Genomic DNA, 19377 nt, shown 5'->3' with positions numbered 1-19377 from the left:
AAGTTTGATGGCGCATTTCTCGAAACCAGTGCCATCCTCAGAATTTGTCCCATATATGCCTTGCAAATTCGCTAGCTACAATTAGTAAACTGCAATATGTGCTGTAATTTAATTATTAAGGCTGATTAGTGCAAATTCTGTTGTTTAGTCAATTAGACATTTGATTACTCATGAAAGTAATGTCCACTTCACCAAGTAATTTAGTTCAATGGTTATAATTGTGCTACTGCCACAGGTGATTATAAAAATTTTCCTGAAGCTAAAAAAAAAAGGACACCCTGTACATTAAGCATAGGCGACAGGCACATTTTTTTTAACCTTGTGAAAGGAGACACCCTGTATATTAAGCATAGGCGACAGGCACATTTTTTTTAACCTTGTGAAAGGATTCCTCCCACAAGTTTCCTATCCAAAGCTCCTGGGAGATAGCACTGGTTGTAAATACTTGACAGGCCAATCTAGACCTTTCTTACTTTCGTTTTTTCTTTTAAATAACTAATTATTTTTCAATAGGCTCTGTTAACTTCAATTATGTTTAATAATTGACTTCAATAAGCTTTACTCCCATAGAGATTCCCAGTCAGTTCATTCAAGTTTTCTTTCAGATAAGATGAACACACTTGTGATGTCTTCTTGTGTTTATGTGTTCTCTTTATTTGCAATCAAGTTAAACACAGAAAATTTTGACACATAACGGAAGCAACGGCTGCTTATTCTTACTTAGGAATTACAATAAACAAGAAAACCATACAGTGCTGCCCAAATTCAAGAAACTACGCCGAGAGGCATGGCATCTACAGGAACTCCTATTGAATTTGTTTGCACACGGGCACAAACGTAACAGATGTCATTCCTTAAATACAATAAACAATTGGAAGCAGATTGATGCATTGATGCACTGGATAATAAGTTATGAGTGAAGCACAAATGATAGGTTCATGATATTAATAGGTTGTTTTCTTCAATACTGAAAGTATTGAGAATGAAAAGCAGACTTACATTGTTCACATGAGGTTGACAGACGACCAACTTAACAGAGAGCTTGCATGATCTGAAAAGGTACAGAAATAAATAAATGAACACTCAATCGGAAAGCTAACCGACGCACTGAATTTGCACGCATATAACCACAGGCATGGGCTTAAAAGTTGGATATTTTTTGCATATCCTGGCATGCCACGTGCTGCATTGTCACGCGTGCTCCCACGGGACCACCCACACATACACTGTGGGCGTGTATCCCGGAAACAGATAGTCGAGCGCGCATTATGCTAAAACATTCTTACAGTGAAGTGGGCGTTCCGACTAAGCCCCCTAAACAAACCTCTACTTTCCACTTCGTATCTGCTCACGGTCTCTTGGAGACGCGCTCTAGCCCGGCCACTCACGTCTGTATTTTCAGTGCAATGCCGGAAATCTGGCTTTTCTGTAGAGCTAGGTTGTCTGGTGGCTGAGCGTGCTGCATGAAATAGGGAGGGGGTAAAGCGGTATCGCGTCATATTCACGGCGTGGTTCCGATTATAGGACGAAGTAATTTCTCTAACGCGCCAATGTTGCTATATGGGCTTGGAACGCTATTAGAACACAAAACGCCAGTGTGTCGCAGATTAAAAAGACAACAAACTCGCAGTTTCGCCCGAAGAACGACGAACTAATAGCGATAGCAAAGTATTAGATGACTACACAGAGCAAGGTTCGTAGATTTATTCGGTCGTATAAACTGCAATAATATATATATATATATATATATATATATATATATATATATATATATATATATATATATATATATATATATATATATATATATATATACACACAGAGAGAGATAGAGAGAGAAATTATTTGCCAGGTCAGGCAGGCGGCAGAGGACAGTGGGGCCCTGGACTGGGGGGCTCCAACCACCCCCACTTAAAATCTCTTCCTGCCACACTGCAATAAACATTTGCTTACTGATTAAATTAACAAGCATAGTATCACACGCGCAAAACTAAACATGATGACCACGAACACTCGATGTCACAACGCTGGCTTGATGAAGAGCGCCGGCAGCGGGGAACGAACGCTTGCTGCCTCTCGCTTAGCCTCCTCTCAGAAACTTGAGATTAGACGACCTGCACTGTTAGGTGGCGGAAACACAACGCGCATAAAGCCACCAGCCATCTCATCATCATCATCATCATCATCATCATCAGCCTGGTTATCTCAGCTCGCCTCAAATACTGAACCCGCCGCAGATTACTCGTAGATACGGCTCACGGGCCGTTTATGCGCTCAGCCACACGGATAAGCATGCGCAGCGCCACGGTCGGGGTAGCGGAAGGGACGCGTGCTTCATCACGTGACCTCCAACACACAATGCAAAGGAAGACTGCGCGCATCAATCCACCATGCGCCCTCCTCGGCTCACAATCGCAATCTTTCCCTCGAAATCTCAGCATGCAGGGCACAATCTTATCGCACTCGGACTACACAGAACATTACAGCGACGGCGACGGCGCAAATTCATCTAGAATGTCCGTGTAATTGCTGTCGCAATAAAACGAAGAAACGGAAAGTAACGCCATGCGTGTTCACAAGAGGGTTCGTCATGTTACCTATTAGACAGAAGTTTGGACCTTTTTGAGCGTCTTTGTGACGTAAGTATTTTACCCCTGCAGTGAGTGTTTACAGTGCAAACACGCAAAAACTATATCCTGTCCACAACATGCCTTGTGATAAGTGTGATAAGTGATAAGGGCAAGTCACGGAATGAGTTTGAAAATTTTTTTGTTCTTGACAAAAGAAAAAAAGAGCGAGTTTAGTGACCTTGGCTTCAACTCAACAATTTGGAGTGTTGTTAATGCATAGAAGGAATGAATTAGAAACGAAAGCGCGCAGTGGTGTGTCCTTCTTTGCAGCTCTACCTGAAGCAATGGGATCTAATCAGTCTGATATCAACATTAATACAAATATTAATCTCCAGCGATCGAACCATTCTATATCGAACTGACACTCACTTAACCAACTCAATCACGTGCTCCCGGGGTGCATTCTTGACATCTTCGCCATTGATGCCGAGGATCTGGTCCCCAGGCTGGAGCTTGTGTTCGCTAGGACCACCTTCAGGACAAGACAGGGCAAACTTCATTGTTCAAAGTTGCACGCTAAAAGTAAAACGTGTACTATACTAATTACCAACGCCATTGCAGATACAGCATTTGAAAACCTCACAAGAAGTTTCAAAGGCTGCAAGGAAAAAGCAGCCAAAACATTATTCTGTTCCCCCTTCCAAAACAGAGTATCTACAGAACGTATAAATATTTCATGCAAACAAATGAACGAAATGGCGCGAATTCTTATTTCGATGGTGTTGTGACTAACTTACTAAATAATGATAGTGAGGAGATGCCACAGTACATGCAGGTCCAAGCTCGTTAGGAGATAATAAGCGGTGCTCTATAATACTCGCAATGACGGCTGCTGCCACTGTTCTAACCAAAACCTTGCAAACCAAAGCGCTCATGAGCGGAAAGAAAAAAAAAAGAAATATTTGTTTCTTAAATCGCCATTCCCATAAAAAAACAATGTCAAAAGTATAGACTTATGACGTTTCATACACCATTTTAACTACCCTTTCTTATTTTCACCACTGCATAGCTTGCGACAAAATAAAGATTCTTAGGGTACAACTGGTTAACCTTGAGCTAAGAGAGATATATATTCGCTCAAAACGCGTTTTTCATTTGAAACCTCCCACTAAGAAATACAAAATATAAACACGCATGTATCCTGAACAAGTAGCCGCATTCAAAAAAGTTGACGTTTTTCAGAGGGGCACGTTCGCTGCAGAACACCCCTCGCAACTCGCTCGTGGTGCACACTTCGGGAAGGACAGCCTTCCCCTTCTTTCTCGCCACCCTCTCCCCTTTTGGGAAGCTGCGGGAGAGGGCTCCAGCGGCTTTCGCGTCGGCACTCGCACAGCTGGAGGCAAATACGATCCGGTTTGTGCGTAAAGCCTCTTACATGATAACGTGAAAGACGCGCTACTCATAACGGCGCTTTTCGCAACAAGATTCGGCGCTGGAGGCTCTTACAGGTTTGTGCGTAAAGCCACCTACATGGTACCGAGAAACACGCGCTAGTCATAACGGCGCTTTTCGCAACAAGATTATACGCAGCGAAACAGCACGCGCTACCTACGTAGCTTCACCGCACAACAAATGTACGCCACCGAGCGCGTCGTTCATAAGACAAAGCGTGTCGTACACACACACCTTCCGTCACGAAGCGTACAATGACTGGCTTCTCACTGCCGGCCACAAAGCCAAAGCCAAGCTGCGGGTCCCGGAAGAGCTCCACTTCTCTAGGAGACGGGGGCGGCTCTTCCTCGTAGTCCTTTCGAGGATCCTCGTAGGTGGTCGTCTTGCTCACGTGACTGCCGGGAAACATTAAAGGTGTCATTGAGGTTTCTACAAGACTTTGGCCAAAGTCGAGCATCCTAAATTAACATGCATCAAATTTGGTTTTAGACTGTAAAAAAAGCAAAAAGAAAAAATGCGACATGACTGTTATTTTCCAGGCTGGTTTCTAAGAAAATTCCATGATGCGACGAGAGCAGTCACAACCTTCAGCTGGAAAGCAGCAGTGGTAATGCAGACTTCCACACACGAATGATATCCACACATAGATAATTTCATTCACGGTGTCTATACGTGAAGACGCAATATACTTTTGAATGTTCTGACTAGTGATTACAAGAAAAATCATGAACATGACACTGAATGTAAGCGCAACCCTCTACTAGCTGCAATAAATGACATCAGTCATTTTAGCACACATGATAATCGAAAACAAATTAAGGTAATTGAAGAGGCAAGCTGCCAGGTTCGGCGAGAAGTTCCCCGTGTTTCAATGTACCACTGCTGTTAACTGACATTCTTTCTTGCATCAGAAGGCCCTCAATCCTATAATAACAAGCGCGTCTATTGTAACACTTGTGTAACAACTACTTTCAGTTTCAGTTTGCTTTCAGCTTTCATTTCAGTTTTGCAAATCAAGTCGAACATTCTCAAATACGAATAAAAAGGAGATGCATACAGAAATAAATGTTTTAAAATATCCACTTCAGTCACGAATTATGATCGACTGTCGATGCATTTGTATGAAACATAGGTGGTGCTTGAGACTCCACTGAAAGATAATCAAGGTGATAGAATGACTCTGAGCATTTTATGATGAGTCATTAGCATTACAGAGTAACTAAATATTTGAATATTGTAAAGTCAGTCATGCTACGCTTCTTCATAAACAGGATTAAATCCCCCACTCGAATCACATACACAAGCTTATTCATTGGCCTCAAGCATTTCAAGAAAAACAAATATATATATATACACACACACACACACACACACACACACACACACACACACACACACACACACACACACACACACACACACGGGACTTTATTGGTGTTTCCAGTGGAGTGCTCCGTGCTCGCAACAAAGCCGCGGCCCGGCAACTATTTCAAGGTTGCTATCGACATGCCCCACATCAAGCGTCACGTAAAACATGGTAGTGCCTTCACCAAAGCGACACTGTGTAACGATAGATATCACTCAGAAGCAAAATGGAAGCAATTTACGTTATCAGAATGTGCCATTTACCCTAAGCTTAATGTTTGTACTCTATTCCTTGCTACCACTTCACAGAAATGGCTAATATAAGTCGCGTCCACAAATGTGGATGCCATGACTGCAGGAGATATGAGCTATTTTTATCAACTGATAGCAAGCTCATTGGTATGAGGCCCGAACTTTGTCACAAGTGAGATTCTCAACAAGTGGTGGTCAATCTCTACTGTACTGACATACTCGCCCGCGCACACCTCAGTGTTGCGTTTCATTGCTTTAAGAGTTTATTTTGGATGAGGGACACCTGCATCTCGGCGTCAGCCAACACTTTGTTTTTTGAGCTCAAGCCTCTTGAAAGGAACTGCGGTAGGCTTCCTTTCCCGTTCATTCCTCAATACGTAGGTCCTTTCTATTCTCGTTCCCCTCCCACATCGCGTTCTCCCCACGGACCATTTTAAGCATCCTCTTCGTCAACTGTACAGTCAACGTCCGATTTTTAGGACGTCCTAGGGGCCGCGAAAGCACCCATAAAATCGGGCAGTTAGAAAAAATGAACGCATGTCTTTTACTGTCATTAAGGGCTCAAATCGCCACAGGCAGATCCGAAATGGCCTACCAGTACACTTGTTTGGCATATCGGTGTTCGAACTGTGACAGGAGATGGCGGATGGACGCGTGCATAGTTAAGGAATAGATACTGTGCCCCGTGACAATTGCCCCTTCCCAGGCTTGTTATGCTTCACCGCAATACTTTCGCGTTTAACATTTCTGTATTGAGGCGAACATGACTTTCGGAAACCAGCATTGTGCAACGCGCCATTCTTTTTCGAGCTTCGAAGCCAATCGCGAGGACCACACAGACGGAGTCGGCGCCATTGCATACAGCGGCAAATTCTTTCAATGAAAAACACGGTGCTCAACGGCAAGGAGCTTAATAGCGAACGCTGAAGCAGCTAGGCCTAGCATTTACCACGGCGGCGAGGTATCAAAACGGCGGCAGTGATGGCTTCGATTAATGCCATTTCGGACCTGCGGTCACGGCAAAAGGTCTGGAAAATCGCATGGCGAAGGGCTCTCCCGTCCGAAATTTCAGACTTTCTTATACATTAACTCTATGGGTGATGGTGCCGCGCAGCCATTCGAATTACAGGCGTCTGAAAAGTCGGTCATTGATTGTACACTCGCAACTCTTCTAGCCGACGACACGGCGTCAAAAGACAATTCGTTACAATCCCTCTATGTTACAAGAGCCAGCATTACCGCGACTTTCGTTCGCTTCCAATAAAATTACAGCTAATTTTCCCTGATAGAAGCACAAATTCCCTGAGTTTTCCCTGAGTGTTTCAAGACTATTCAAAATCCATGAGAATTCCCGGTTTTCCCGGTTGGTAGACACCCTGTAACAGCATCGCACGCGTAATGCGAAGACGTGGGTTCGTAACACACCAGCGGCCAGTTGTTCTTTCATCCACACACATTTGCATTTATTTATAATTTCTTTAATTCAATTATTAAAAACAAGAAATTTCCCCTTCGATGTCCTTGTTTGTTGGCTTTTTGTTGTTCATTGTAATTCTGCAGCGCTGTGTTTTGCTTAGTTTGTAGTGTGTTACCATAAGGATGACTGTTCTTAACCAATCAATTTATATTCCCTTATTTGCAAAAAGAAAAAGACAACTGCATATAGCTTTTTTTTTAATACAAGGAAAATCGGAAGGCCCGAATACTCAGCAACCTTTCTATTCATGCCAGATCATAATTATTATTTTCAGTTAAAGGACAAAACAGAGTCAAACGTAAATGATGCTGGATTGCTTTATAAGAGCCTTGGAATTCTGTGAGAGCCAGTTAGGTGGCATGGGACGTTATTCAGACCAGATACGTATACGAAAAATCATTGACTGTTTCTTACCTGCGTTACCTTTCAGCAGTGTGGATAAGTAAGGCCACTAAAGTGCTAGTTCCGATGGATATATTCTGCTCATTACGAAAAGTGACGAAGAAAGACTACACAGTGCCGAAGAAAGACCACAGAAAAATCACTACGCGGCACAATGAATTTCCATTGGGCAACAGAAGCGAGAAACAAAGAATTAAGCGAACCATCATGATAAAACCTCACGTGAATGACAAATTATGAGCACTGCATGCTGAGCCGCATAAATTTCATATATTTTTCGCTACAGTCGAGACGGCCTACGCTGGCTTCATATGAAAACGAAAGTTTCCTACCATCAAATGCTTTTCCTCGCAAGAAATATTTTCGTACGTTGCCCAATATTCGAGTGGCTATTGCATTTCGTTGCAACAACGCAGTAAAGGAGCATACAAGCTGCGCGACTATAGCCTATTAGCGGTAGAGCGCATTTCCTGTTGAAGGAATAATTACGTCCACGCCTCAGTGAGAACACTAATTGGCTTCCCTACTATCAGCTTCCACAACTCTTCCGACAGCCTACTTTTACGGATGATGGGAGGAGTTGTCGGAACAGAAGCGGCGAAAAAAAAAAGAATCTCCGCGTGGCTAGAGCACGGTGAAAGTAACAGAAAGTGCTCGATTTCTGTGGCCGGCGCGCATGTCCTGTCGAGAAAAGTTCTGAGAGGGCAGCTGCACTTGGTGACGACCGGAGGTCGATACGTCGGCGGTAACATAGTTAAGGGGCCGTCCTATAATCAGGCTTGGCACTTTCGTTTTGGCATCTTGGTGGCATCGAAGTAGGTGAAGGCGCTTTATGGCCCCCAGGCAAAAGATGTGCGGCGGAGCCTGCGGAGCCTATTTTCCCGGGCCTCCTCGATTCGATAGGCGCGATTGCCTCGCGCATGGGTTGAAAGGGGAGAGGTGGAGAGCAAGATGGAGAGAGGAGGAGGATCCCGCCGTTTTCCCGTGGCGGATCTTGGAGAGCGACAGGGCAGTGATGGATGTCCAGCGCGAGCGTAAACATTCGCCGACGGGCGGGAGGACGTGGCAAAAGGGGGTGGGGCGCGAATAGGATTATGCGACCAACTCGGTGGCAGCGCGGTCGCCCGAGTAATGAAAGCAGCGGGGAGCGCCGTAATGAGTATCGGCACGAGAAAGGGAGAGGGATAGATAGAGAGAAACAGTATTAGAACGTCGTACTGCAGGAACAAGCCGCGACACGCTTAGGCTTATTGGGCGAGCAAAGACCGGTTGGCTGAATGACGTGCCTCGGGATCACCGAAAGTGGGCACGCTTACCCTGCTCTCGACGGGGTGGCGCCATAGTGGTGTCCGTAGGGGAAAGGAGGAGGGAATGACGGAGAGCGAGTCAGAGGGAAGAGGGCCGTCGAAGCGGGCTGGCAACGTGTTAATCAGCGCCAGCCTGCATTCCGTCTCACTTTACCTCCCGCGGTTCGGTGTGGAAGATGGACGCGAACGCACCCTTGCACCGGGGCGAGCGACTTTGGGCATTGACAGCGCGTTCTATCTACTTGATAGCAAGGCCTGCGAGGCGATGCGCTTGGAGGGTGCATAGCCATTTAGGAAGGCCGACGGCCCCGTTGAAACTAATCTTCTGACTAAAAAGAAAAACAGGAAAAGAAAGAAAGGAAGTATGGCGTTAAGTCTCGCCCCACGGAGTACCGCTTTCAAATAGCCCTACCGAGTGACGTCACCACTCAAAGCGCGCAGGCCTGTCTTGGGGGTTCTGGAAACGGCAAGCGGCATGACGTACCGCTAGATTAAAATCACACTTTCTGTACATGCACAAAACTTAAATACTGCTTTGGATTTTGTACGCAAGGCCAATAGCATCCATTTTGTTAAACATAAAAATCCAGCTAGTTTGGAAGAATATAGGTCTTACTGTAATAAACTTACAAGTAAATTGAGAACAGCTAAAAACTTATACCTACAAAATTTATTTTCAAATCCGGTGCCTACGCGATCCGTTGTGACATGGAGAAATTTAAACTTTCTGTTAGGCCCTGGTAAACCTCACATTATTCCCGATAACTTTATACATCAAGGCAAACAGCTATCTGGCGCAGCACTAGCCGATGCGTTTAACGATTTCTTTATCCAACAAGTTAACCCCTGTAGTGATTTACAGAGTAGTCATTATGATGCCCTACCCATTAAAAACAAGAGTGCAAAATCATTTTTCTTCACCCCTACGAATTGTGCTGAGGTTTTTTCTTTTATAAGCTCTGTTAAAAATAGTAAATCGGAGGATACAGATGGTATTCAAATTGGACCTATAAAGCATGTCCTTGACATCATTTGTCCTGTTCTTACTCACATTTACAACTTGATTCTATCGTCTAGCCAATTTCAGAAAGGCATGCAAATTGCTCGAGTGCAGCCTGTGTTTAAAAAAAGGTGACAAAAATTTGCTAGGCAATTATCGTCCAATTTTAATCCTACCAGTATTCTCGAAAGGCACTGAAAAAATAATTCACGCTAAAATATCATCATATCTTGACAAAAATAATTTGTTAGGCGATTTCCGACATTGCTTTAGGAAGCATCGCTCAACCGAAACAGCTCTTTTAATTCATAAAGAAACCATTCTACAAGCGTTCAACAATAAAATATTACTTATGGGAATATATATAGATTTTTCCAAAGCATTCGATCTTGTAAATCATAAAATCTTACTTTCTAAGCTGCTAGCTTATGGTATCCGTGGTATCGCTTTGGAGCTCTTTGAATCTTATTTATCGCATCGAGTACAATATGTAGAGTTGGAAAGGGAAAAGTCCAGTCTTCAGGTTGTAAGAGCTGGAGTGCCTCAGGGAAGCATCCTTGGACCACTCCTGTTCATAATGTTTGTAAACGATATGCCACAAAGTTCAAAACGGGCAAAATTTATTTCTTATGCTGATGATACAGCAATGTTTATCACTGCTACGTCAGAAACTGAACTACAGCTTCAGGGGACCAGAGCGTTAAGACAATTTAAAGATTGGGCCGATGGAAACTGTTTGAGAATAAATGCCAGCAAGACAAAAGTTGTTGTCTATATGCAAAGAGGCAAAAAGTTACGAAGCACAATAAACATGAAAATAGATACGGATCAATTAGAAATTGTTAACACGGTCTCTGTCTTAGGCGTAACATTCGCTAAAGACTTAAGTTGGAATGATCACGTGGACAATGTAAGTGAAAAGCTATCTTCTGTTGTAGGTATCATAGGTCGATTGAAATCCTTTCTTCCTGTTAAAATTAAAATTTTACTTTATAATGCTTTAGTATTGTCAGTTCTGCAATATTGTAACCTCATTTGGGGCACTACTATCAAGGTAAACCTTATGAAATTGCATTTGCTCCAGAAAAGAGCGGTGCGATACATTGCCAATGTCCCTCGTTTATTTTCTACGGCAAATCTGTTCTCAAAGTTCGAAATCTTGCCTGTATTCTCTTTATACAATTATCGTTTAATTTTGAACTACAGGTCATACTTGAAGTCTAATAACTCTATTGTGTTTAACATGGCTGACTTAAAAGCTAACCGTAGCACCCGTGATACAAGGCATAAAGAGGAATGGCACGTACGCACACCTCGGACCAATTACGATAAACAATCATTAACACTTACTGTACCCATTCTACTTAATCAACTCGCACAAGAAGACTTTGATCCTTTATGCAACTCCAATAAAGAAATAAGACTATTTTGTCAGTTATGCCAAATAGACTAGAATGTCAAAATATTTTAGTCATATTAGCACACCTGTTCATATGTGTAATAGATCTGTGTGCATTGCTTGTGCATATAGTATGTATCTGAATGTGTGTATATATTGTCAGGATTGGGGGCTCAATCCCATCGTCCGTGGTCCTTTGCCAAGATTGGAGTACGGCATGAATTCGAAGGTAGCTGGCCCATGCCGTCGTCCAACTTATTTACGCTGAGATCGTTGATGAAGTGAAGAACTGCTTCTCATCGAGAACGAAGGAAAAAGGGTTTATTTACAGAAAGTAACTCAGTCTAACATGACTGCTTGAGAAAAAGAGTATTAGTCCAACAGGACTGCATGAGAGAAGTGAACCAGTCTAACATGACTGCTCAAGAGAAGTGCCTCCAACATTCGCACAACCACAGTTTTTATACACTCGATCTGCCGGTCCTACGACGCGGCGGCTGTTCGTTTACACATCACCAACTCGCTGCTGCTCTGAAGACCAGTTTACAGACACAAAGGCACACACATTCCGTACACAGAGGCAACCGCACGGGGTGCCGTTCCGGGAAACTGTCGTTGTCGATCGCGCGTCGCTCATTGTTCCGAGCCACTCCGAACCGTGAGAAGCACAAAAATAAGACGTTCCCGCGGCAGCTTGACCAGGCGGGTCAAATCAGCTCCGCGTGGAATCATTGTCCACACACCAAACTCGTCCCGTCACAATGTCGAAGGGGCTGGAGGGAGGCGGCGGATTCCAGCGCAAAGGTCGCTTCTTTGAACGCCTCGCAGCTGCAGCGACGGAGAGGGGGAGGTGCGCGTCTTGCACCCCTTGTCGTAATCGGGTGGCAAGGTGGCAATCTTGTTGCGCAACTCGCCGTTCTTGACAGCGCCTCCATGGCCCGAAAAGTCTCGACTGTCTAGCGCTGACAACCGCTAGGCAGGAAGAGAACGGCTGCTGGTCAGGGGGGGGATTGATGTCTTGGCTCGCAGCGACCACCTGTGCATTGATGTCACCGCCCCAAAACATCCAACAAGGACAGGCAACTGCAAAATGAACCCCACAACACGGCTCTGCGCCGAGATGACGTGCATTGGCTCTCACTTTAAACTCGCTAGGCTTCAAAAAAAAAAAACAACAACAACATAAGTGCAGAAGAAAACAAAAAATGCTGCATGTTGCTATGCCAATTTCTGAAGCAAATTCCTGCTGACAAATTCAGCAATCATGGAGGGAATCCTGCTAAATGAGAGGGGATCTTCTTCGCTTAATAAAATTAACACTAGTAACCCTAAAATTTAGGCGGGACCCCCAAACGCAGAATTCAAATTAGCCTGCTCAAACCATCCGCATTGCTATGCAACTTTCCCTTCTTATATCTAACGGAGAAGTTGTACTCTTGGAGAGTGAGGCTCCATCGGAGCAAGCGGCCGTTTTTGTGTGACATTTGATTGAGCCACGTCAGAGGACAGTGGTCGGTCTCGAAGATGAACTTCGCTCCGTACAAGTAACACGACAACTTCTGGGCGGCCCAAACCAAACAAGCGCATTCCTTCTCTGAAGCGCTGTAGGCTTCCTCTCTTACATTTAGTTTACGGCTGGCGTAGAGGATAGGATGCTCCTCGTTATCGTCGCCGACTTGACTAAGTACCACGCCCATACCTCTGTCGCTTGCGTCGCATTGAACTATGAATTCCTTTGTGTAGTCTGGCGCGCGAAGCACAGGGCGAGAAACCAATAGCGTCTTCAAACTTTGGAAAGCGTTCTCTTTGTCCTTATCCCAGTGTACGTTACTCGGTGCTCCCTTTCGGAGGGCGTCTGTTAATGGACTTGCCAATTGCGAGTAATTCGGAATGTACCGTTGATAGTACCCCACAAGTCCCAAAAATGAACGAACGTCCGTTTTCGTGCGCGGCTGAGAAAAATCTCCAATCGTAGCTATTTTCAGCTCAGCCGGCCGTCTCATGCCCTGACCAACAACATGGCCCAGATAAGTAACCTGCGAACAACCAAACCTACACTTTTCCGCTTTCATCGTTAAGCCGGCTTCCCTCAACCGTGAGAACACCTGTTTGAGGTGCGATACGTGTTGTTCCCAGCTGTCCGAAAAAATGGCTACATCATCAAGATAAGGTAAGGCGAACTCCTGAAAGTCTTTTAGGACAATATCCATTAACTTAGAGAAGCTAAACGGCGCGTTCTTCAGCCCGAAGCTGAGTGCGAGAGGGCGAAAAGTGCCTACAGGCGAGATGAATGCAGCATAGCGGCTGGCACTTTCTGAAAGGGGAACTTGCCAGTACCCCCGCACGAGATCTATAGTTGAAATGTATTTAGCAGCGCTAACTCTTTCAATTCGTTCCTCAATGTTGGGTATCGGGTACAGCTGATCCCTAGTGATCGCATTTAACTTCCTGTAGTCAACACACGGACGAGGGTCCTTGTTAGGGGTTTCTACGAGTATTAGCGGTGACGTGTAGTCACTCTCAGCGGGCTCAATAACTCCCAACTCTAGCATGCGCTGTATCTCTGCCTCCATAATCTCTCTCTGTCTTGGAGACACCCTGTAAGGTTTTGATCTTACTGGTTCGGTAGAGGTCAGCTCAATTTCATGCGTTATCAGTTCGGTTCTACCCGGCCGATCGCTGAATCTGTCGATATATTCCCCTAACACCCCTTTTAGCTCATCTAGCTGCTCGGGTCTTAGAGCATGCGAGCTTACCGAGTGTTCTACTACTTCTTCTAGGCCGATTTCAGAGTTGGAGGTTGCCCTATCCTCCTTAAACTTGGTACCGATGCCATCCGGCTCTTTGACAGTATAGTTAACGACTCCGCTCCGCTCTACATACGGCTTCATCAAATTACAGTGATATATCCTCACTTCCTTCCTGCGACCGGGCATTCTCAAAGCATAGTTAGTTTCTGAAAGTTTGTGCAACACTTTAACGGGCCCGTCCCAGTGAACTTCAAGCTTGTTCTTTCTTGAAGGTTTGAGGATCATTACCTGGTCTCCGGCGTTAAACGTACGAAGCCTCGCATTCCTGTCGTAATAGAATTTGGCGTTCTTTTGAGCTAGTGCCATGTTCTTTCCGACTAGTTCTTGGGTTGCGCTTAGCCGTTCCAGTAAATTTAGCACGTATTCAACCACGGTTGGACTCTCCCCTCTTTCCTCCCACATCTCTCTTAACATTCTCAGTGGAGAACGGAGTGTCCTCCCATACACTAGTTCTGCTGGTGAGAACCCTGTCGCTTCATGTGGAACCGTTCGCAAAGCAAACAAAGTTGCCGGCAGACAGTTCTCCCAGTCCTCCTTGTGCTCGTAACAGAGCGCACGCAAAACTCGCTTAAGCACCGAATGCCACCTCTCTACACTGTTTGACTGAGGGTGATAGACAGAACTGTGTATTAACTTTACCCCGCACTTTTTCAAGAATGTGGAAGTCAGTGCGCTCGTGAATACTGACCCTTGATCTGCCTGAATTTCGGCTGGAAACCCAACTCGTGCAAACACTGTCAAAAGCGCGTCTACTACTTCAGTGGAGCTGAGCTCTTTCAAAGGGATTGCTTCTGGAAACTTGGTAGCCGGACACAGCATGGTAAACAAGTACCTGTAGCCTGATTTTGTTTTTGGAAGAGGCCCTACCGTGTCTATTACAAGCCGTCTGAAAGGCTCTGTTATTAAGGGCACTACCTTCAGTGGAGCTTTCCAAGTCTCTCCTGGTTTACCAGAACGCTGGCAGGCGTCGCATGATCTTACAAAGTTTTCTACATCTTTGAAACAGCCAGGCCAGTAGTATTCCATAAGCAATCTTTCCTTTGATTTGTTTATGCCTAGGTGGCCGGACCACCCATTTCCATGACAAAGACTCAAAAGGTCCTCCCTATACTTCGTAGGTATGACTAACTGATCTAAAATCTTACCCTTTCGATCCCTGTAATGCCGATACAACAATCCTCCTCTCTCATGTATCGTTACGTTGCGCCTAGCAATGCCTTCTTTAGCTGTGTCACGTAATTTAGCTAAGCTCTCATCATTCTTTTGCTCAGCTGCCAGTGACTCTCTATCCACGCGTAAGAGTTGATCGAAGTTCTTTGAGGCCGGTGATAATAACGACCCTGTCTCGCTTGTGAGCGCGTCTGCTTGCCCTTCCTGCAGGCTAGAACTCTGACACTCTAGTGCTACGCTCTCATTGAGCTGGTCAGCTGGCAGGCTCTCCTCAACTGTTCTTTTGTCCCTCGGGCCTAGCTCGGATTCGGGTACTGAAGTTATTCCCTTTTTTGCTTCCGCTGGAGGAGCTTGAGCATTTTCAGCCGAAAGCGCCGCGATCTTACGAGCTTGGCCTCGGGTCAATGCCTGTACCATGCCCTCTCCCAGTTTGAGCCCTCTGTCACGCAGTAACTGATTCGAGCGATTCGAAAAGATGTAGGGATACTGCAGTGACAAAAATTTGGAAACTGCAGCCTCAGTCTCTAGCTCCCCGAATGGTCCACTGATTTTGACTTTGGCCATGGGCAGACACACGCTGTGTTCTTCTACAACCTGTTTTATCCACGCTACTTCTCCGGTGAAGTCATCTACCATCACGTAAGACGGATGGACAATGTCCAGCGTGGCGGCACTGTCTCTTAGCACTCGGCATGGTTTTCCATTAACTTGCAGGTCGTGGAGATACGGACTTAAAAGTTCCATATTCTCATCTTTTTCCTCCACGTAGGAAAAAACTACGCTAGACTTCTCGCAGTTTACAGCTATATGTCCCAGTTTGTGGCATTTGTAACAGCGAATTGGTCTAAAAGATCCGAACTTTCTTTTCTGTTCTTGTGCGGTTTCTCCGTTAAGTTTCTCCTCGCTCTTTTCTGCGGGCTTTTCCGCCATGTCTACAGGCTTCGATCGTCTAGTTTGCGCACCCTTTTTGAACGGAAATGGTTTCCGCGGTCCATTTCGACCGTCCCAGTTTCCCTCCTCGGCGTTCAACTTTCTACGGGTTGCGTACTCTTCGGCTAATTCAGCCGCCCTTTCCACAGTGTTTACATTACCTCTGTCTTGCACCCACAGTTTCACAGCTTGGGGGATGGTTTTGTAAAACTGCTCTAGACACATGCATTCAATGATCATGTCTCTGCTGTCGTACGCTTCCGCGCTTTTAAGCCACTCGACTAGGTTGGCCTTTAAGCTATATGCAAACTCCGGATAGCCCTCGCTATCTTTCTTGCCTGTGCTCCTAAACCTTTGCCGAAAAGCTTCGGCTGAAAGGCGGTATTTCTTCAGGAGACTAGCCTTAACTTTTGCATAATCATATGCATCCTGCACACTCAGTCTGGCGATTACTTCCGCCGCCTCACACGGCAACATAGACAGCAACCGCTGTGGCCATGTACTCGGGCCGAAGTTCATCTTTTCGCAAGTCCTTTCAAAATTGCATAGGAACAAGCCTATGTCGGTCCCGACCTCAAATGGCTTTAATAGCCTGTCCATGCGGTATGATTCTGCCTCACTTGATCGACCCAGAGCGCCTTCACTTCCTTGAGACAACTCCAAACGTCTGTTTTCAAGTTCAAGTTGCATTTTTCTTAACTCGCGATCTTTATCGCGTTCCTCTCTCTCTCTATCCCGTTCCTCTCTCTCTCGTTTTTCTCTTTCTCTTTCCCGTTCTTCTCTTTCTCTTTCCCGTTTCTCTCTCTTTTTGAGAAGTTCCAATCCCATTTCAATATCTTGCTCACTGGCCTGATTGAAAATTAGCTCCAATAATTCCGACTTGAGCATTTCCTTGCGTACATCTACGCCCAGTTCCTCACCAACAATCAACAACTCGTCTCTCAGCAGTGTCCTTAACTCCATGACTGCTGCTTTACTGCCTTGATTCTGCTCTATAAATCTAGCTAGGAAAACACAACCTAGCTAACACACAACAATCCAGCTTCCCTACTGTTCTAAACAGAACAACCAAAAAATGAAGCCTAGAGAGTCAAAGCAAAAACCAAGCACTCACCGCAGATACAGCACCATGTCGCAAACTCCATCCCACCGCTGTCAGCCAGTTGTCAGGATTGGGGGCTCAATCCCATCGTCCGTGGTCCTTTGCCAAGATTGGAGTACGGCATGAATTCGAAGGTAGCTGGCCCATGCAGTCGTCCAACTTATTTACGCTGAGATCGTTGATGAAGTGAAGAACTGCTTCTCATCGAGAACGAAGGAAAAAGGGTTTATTTACAGAAAGTAACTCAGTCTAACATGACTGCTTGAGAAAAAGAGTATTAGTCCAACAGGACTGCATGAGAGAAGTGAACCAGTCTTACATGACTGCTCAAGAGAAGTGCCTCCAACATTCGCACAACCACAGTTTTTATACACTCGATCTGCCGGTCCTACGACGCGGCGGCTGTTCGTTTACACATCACCAACTCGCTGCTGCTCTGAAGACCAGTTTACAGACACAAAGGCACACACATTCCGTACACAGAGGCAACCGCACGGGGTGCCGTTCCGGGAAACTGTCGTTGTCGATCGCGCGTCGCTCATTGTTCCGAGCCACTCCGAACCGTGAGAAGCACAAAAATAAGACGTTCCCGCGGCAGCTTGACCAGGCGGGTCAAATCAGCTCCGCGTGGAATCATTGTCCACACACCAAACTCGTCCCGTCACAATGTCGAAGGGGCTGGAGGGAGGCGGCGGATTCCAGCGCAAAGGTCGCTTCTTTGAACGCCTCGCAGCTGCAGCGACGGAGAGGGGGAGGTGCGCGTCTTGCACCCCTTGTCGTAATCGGGTGGCAAGGTGGCAATCTTGTTGCGCAACTCGCCGTACTTGACAATATGCATAAATGCGAAATTGTATCTCTATATGAGTATGTATGTATTTTGTGTAATTTCATACTAGGTTTTTTCCTTTGTTAGAAGTGCATTTGTTTTCCTATATTATTTTGTTGCAAGTGTTGCATCTTTTGTGATGGTTTCTGCAGTGCTCTGCTGTCAAATGTATAAGGGGGCGGGGCCCTCGTCAAGCTGTACCCCAGCTTTTAGTCCTGTCTCCTCTTTTTCAATGTGAAAAGAAATAAAAACATCATTCATTAAGTATGCTAACCTGAAACTTGCTCTTGTCTAGGGGGCGATCGTCGGCCATAGCAACATGTTTACTGAAATTCAGCAGCTTTTGTAAAGGAAACTTATTTAAGGTGATAAAAGCTCAACGGGAATTCATTATAATGTTCACAATGATTACTGTAATGGATGGCTTGGCGCACATGTCGAAGAACTGCGCGAGAGTTCTAAGATGGGCTATGTAGTTGGTTTACGTTCGACATCGTGCACAGCGCAGAAGTCGGGACAAGAACGCATCTTTCTGCAGTCTGCGCTGTCCACCATGTTGGACTACGCATGTTGGACTACGCGCCGATGTGAGCTTCTTAAACGACGCGGAATGTTGGACGAATACAAGTGTCCATAGGGCGCGACATCGGCTCACTTGGCAGCTGACGTTCTGCGCACGTATGCGTGCTCACAAATCTGTCCTACATAGTGACGAGGCGAAAGGGTTCGCCGAGCAGCGCCCGAAATTCGCGGCCCTCGCGAGAAATGCCGGGCGCAGCAGCAGCAGCACTCACTTGATGAAGTACGTCCTGCCGCTCTTGTCGACGGCCGCCTCCCAGCCGTAGGGCAGCCCCGTACACGCCGAGCTCCACGAGTCCACGGGGGGCAGCCATGATGACGTCCGCGTCTCGTGGCTGCAGCGACACAAAACACAGGGGGAACACAGGTTAGTGCACCGTCACGCAAAATATGGCGGCGGTGGTGACGAAACTACTTTATTTATCAAGATTCGCGCGACCGTCACCACCGGCTGTTGTCGTCGTCTGGTGGCAAAAAAAAAGAACAATGAAAGTACCGGGTGGGTTAAGTGTAGCATATTTAGACAAGTGCAATCCAGGGCAGCGCCGGGCCCTATTCCCAGGAGAGCGAGGCCGGGGCTGTCTTCTGCATTAGTTAAGACCGTTGATTCTCAACTTCGTAGATGCACGTGGGGACACAGTGGATATTATACACCACAATGCGTGGAGTTGTAGTGCGAAAGGAAGCCGGGAACAACCAGGTAAGACACGAACGGGCGTTAATTTACTCGTTTCGC

The 19377-nt window shown here is 45.7% G+C and overlaps 1 protein-coding gene across 3 annotated transcripts in view; it reads right to left on the bottom strand.

The window, feature by feature from the left end:
- LOC135902581 (uncharacterized) overlaps positions 1-19377 on the bottom strand; it is a 593127-nt gene that overhangs the window by 28741 nt on the left and 545009 nt on the right. For all 3 annotated transcript variants that reach the window (XM_065432776.2, XM_065432767.2, XM_065432784.2), the window contains 4 exons: positions 18857-18976; positions 4257-4417; positions 3000-3102; positions 1000-1051 (listed from right to left, as the gene is read on the bottom strand). In XM_065432776.2, coding sequence (XP_065288848.2) covers positions 1000-1051; positions 3000-3102; positions 4257-4417; positions 18857-18976 — 436 coding nt within the window. The remainder of the gene's footprint in view (positions 1-999; positions 1052-2999; positions 3103-4256; positions 4418-18856; positions 18977-19377) is intronic.

This window comes from Dermacentor albipictus, chromosome 3, assembly GCF_038994185.2.
Source record: "Dermacentor albipictus isolate Rhodes 1998 colony chromosome 3, USDA_Dalb.pri_finalv2, whole genome shotgun sequence".
Classification (NCBI taxonomy): Eukaryota; Metazoa; Arthropoda; class Arachnida; order Ixodida; family Ixodidae; genus Dermacentor; species Dermacentor albipictus.
Note: the sequence above shows the minus strand (reverse complement) of the source record. Positions and strands in the feature narration are given on the sequence as shown.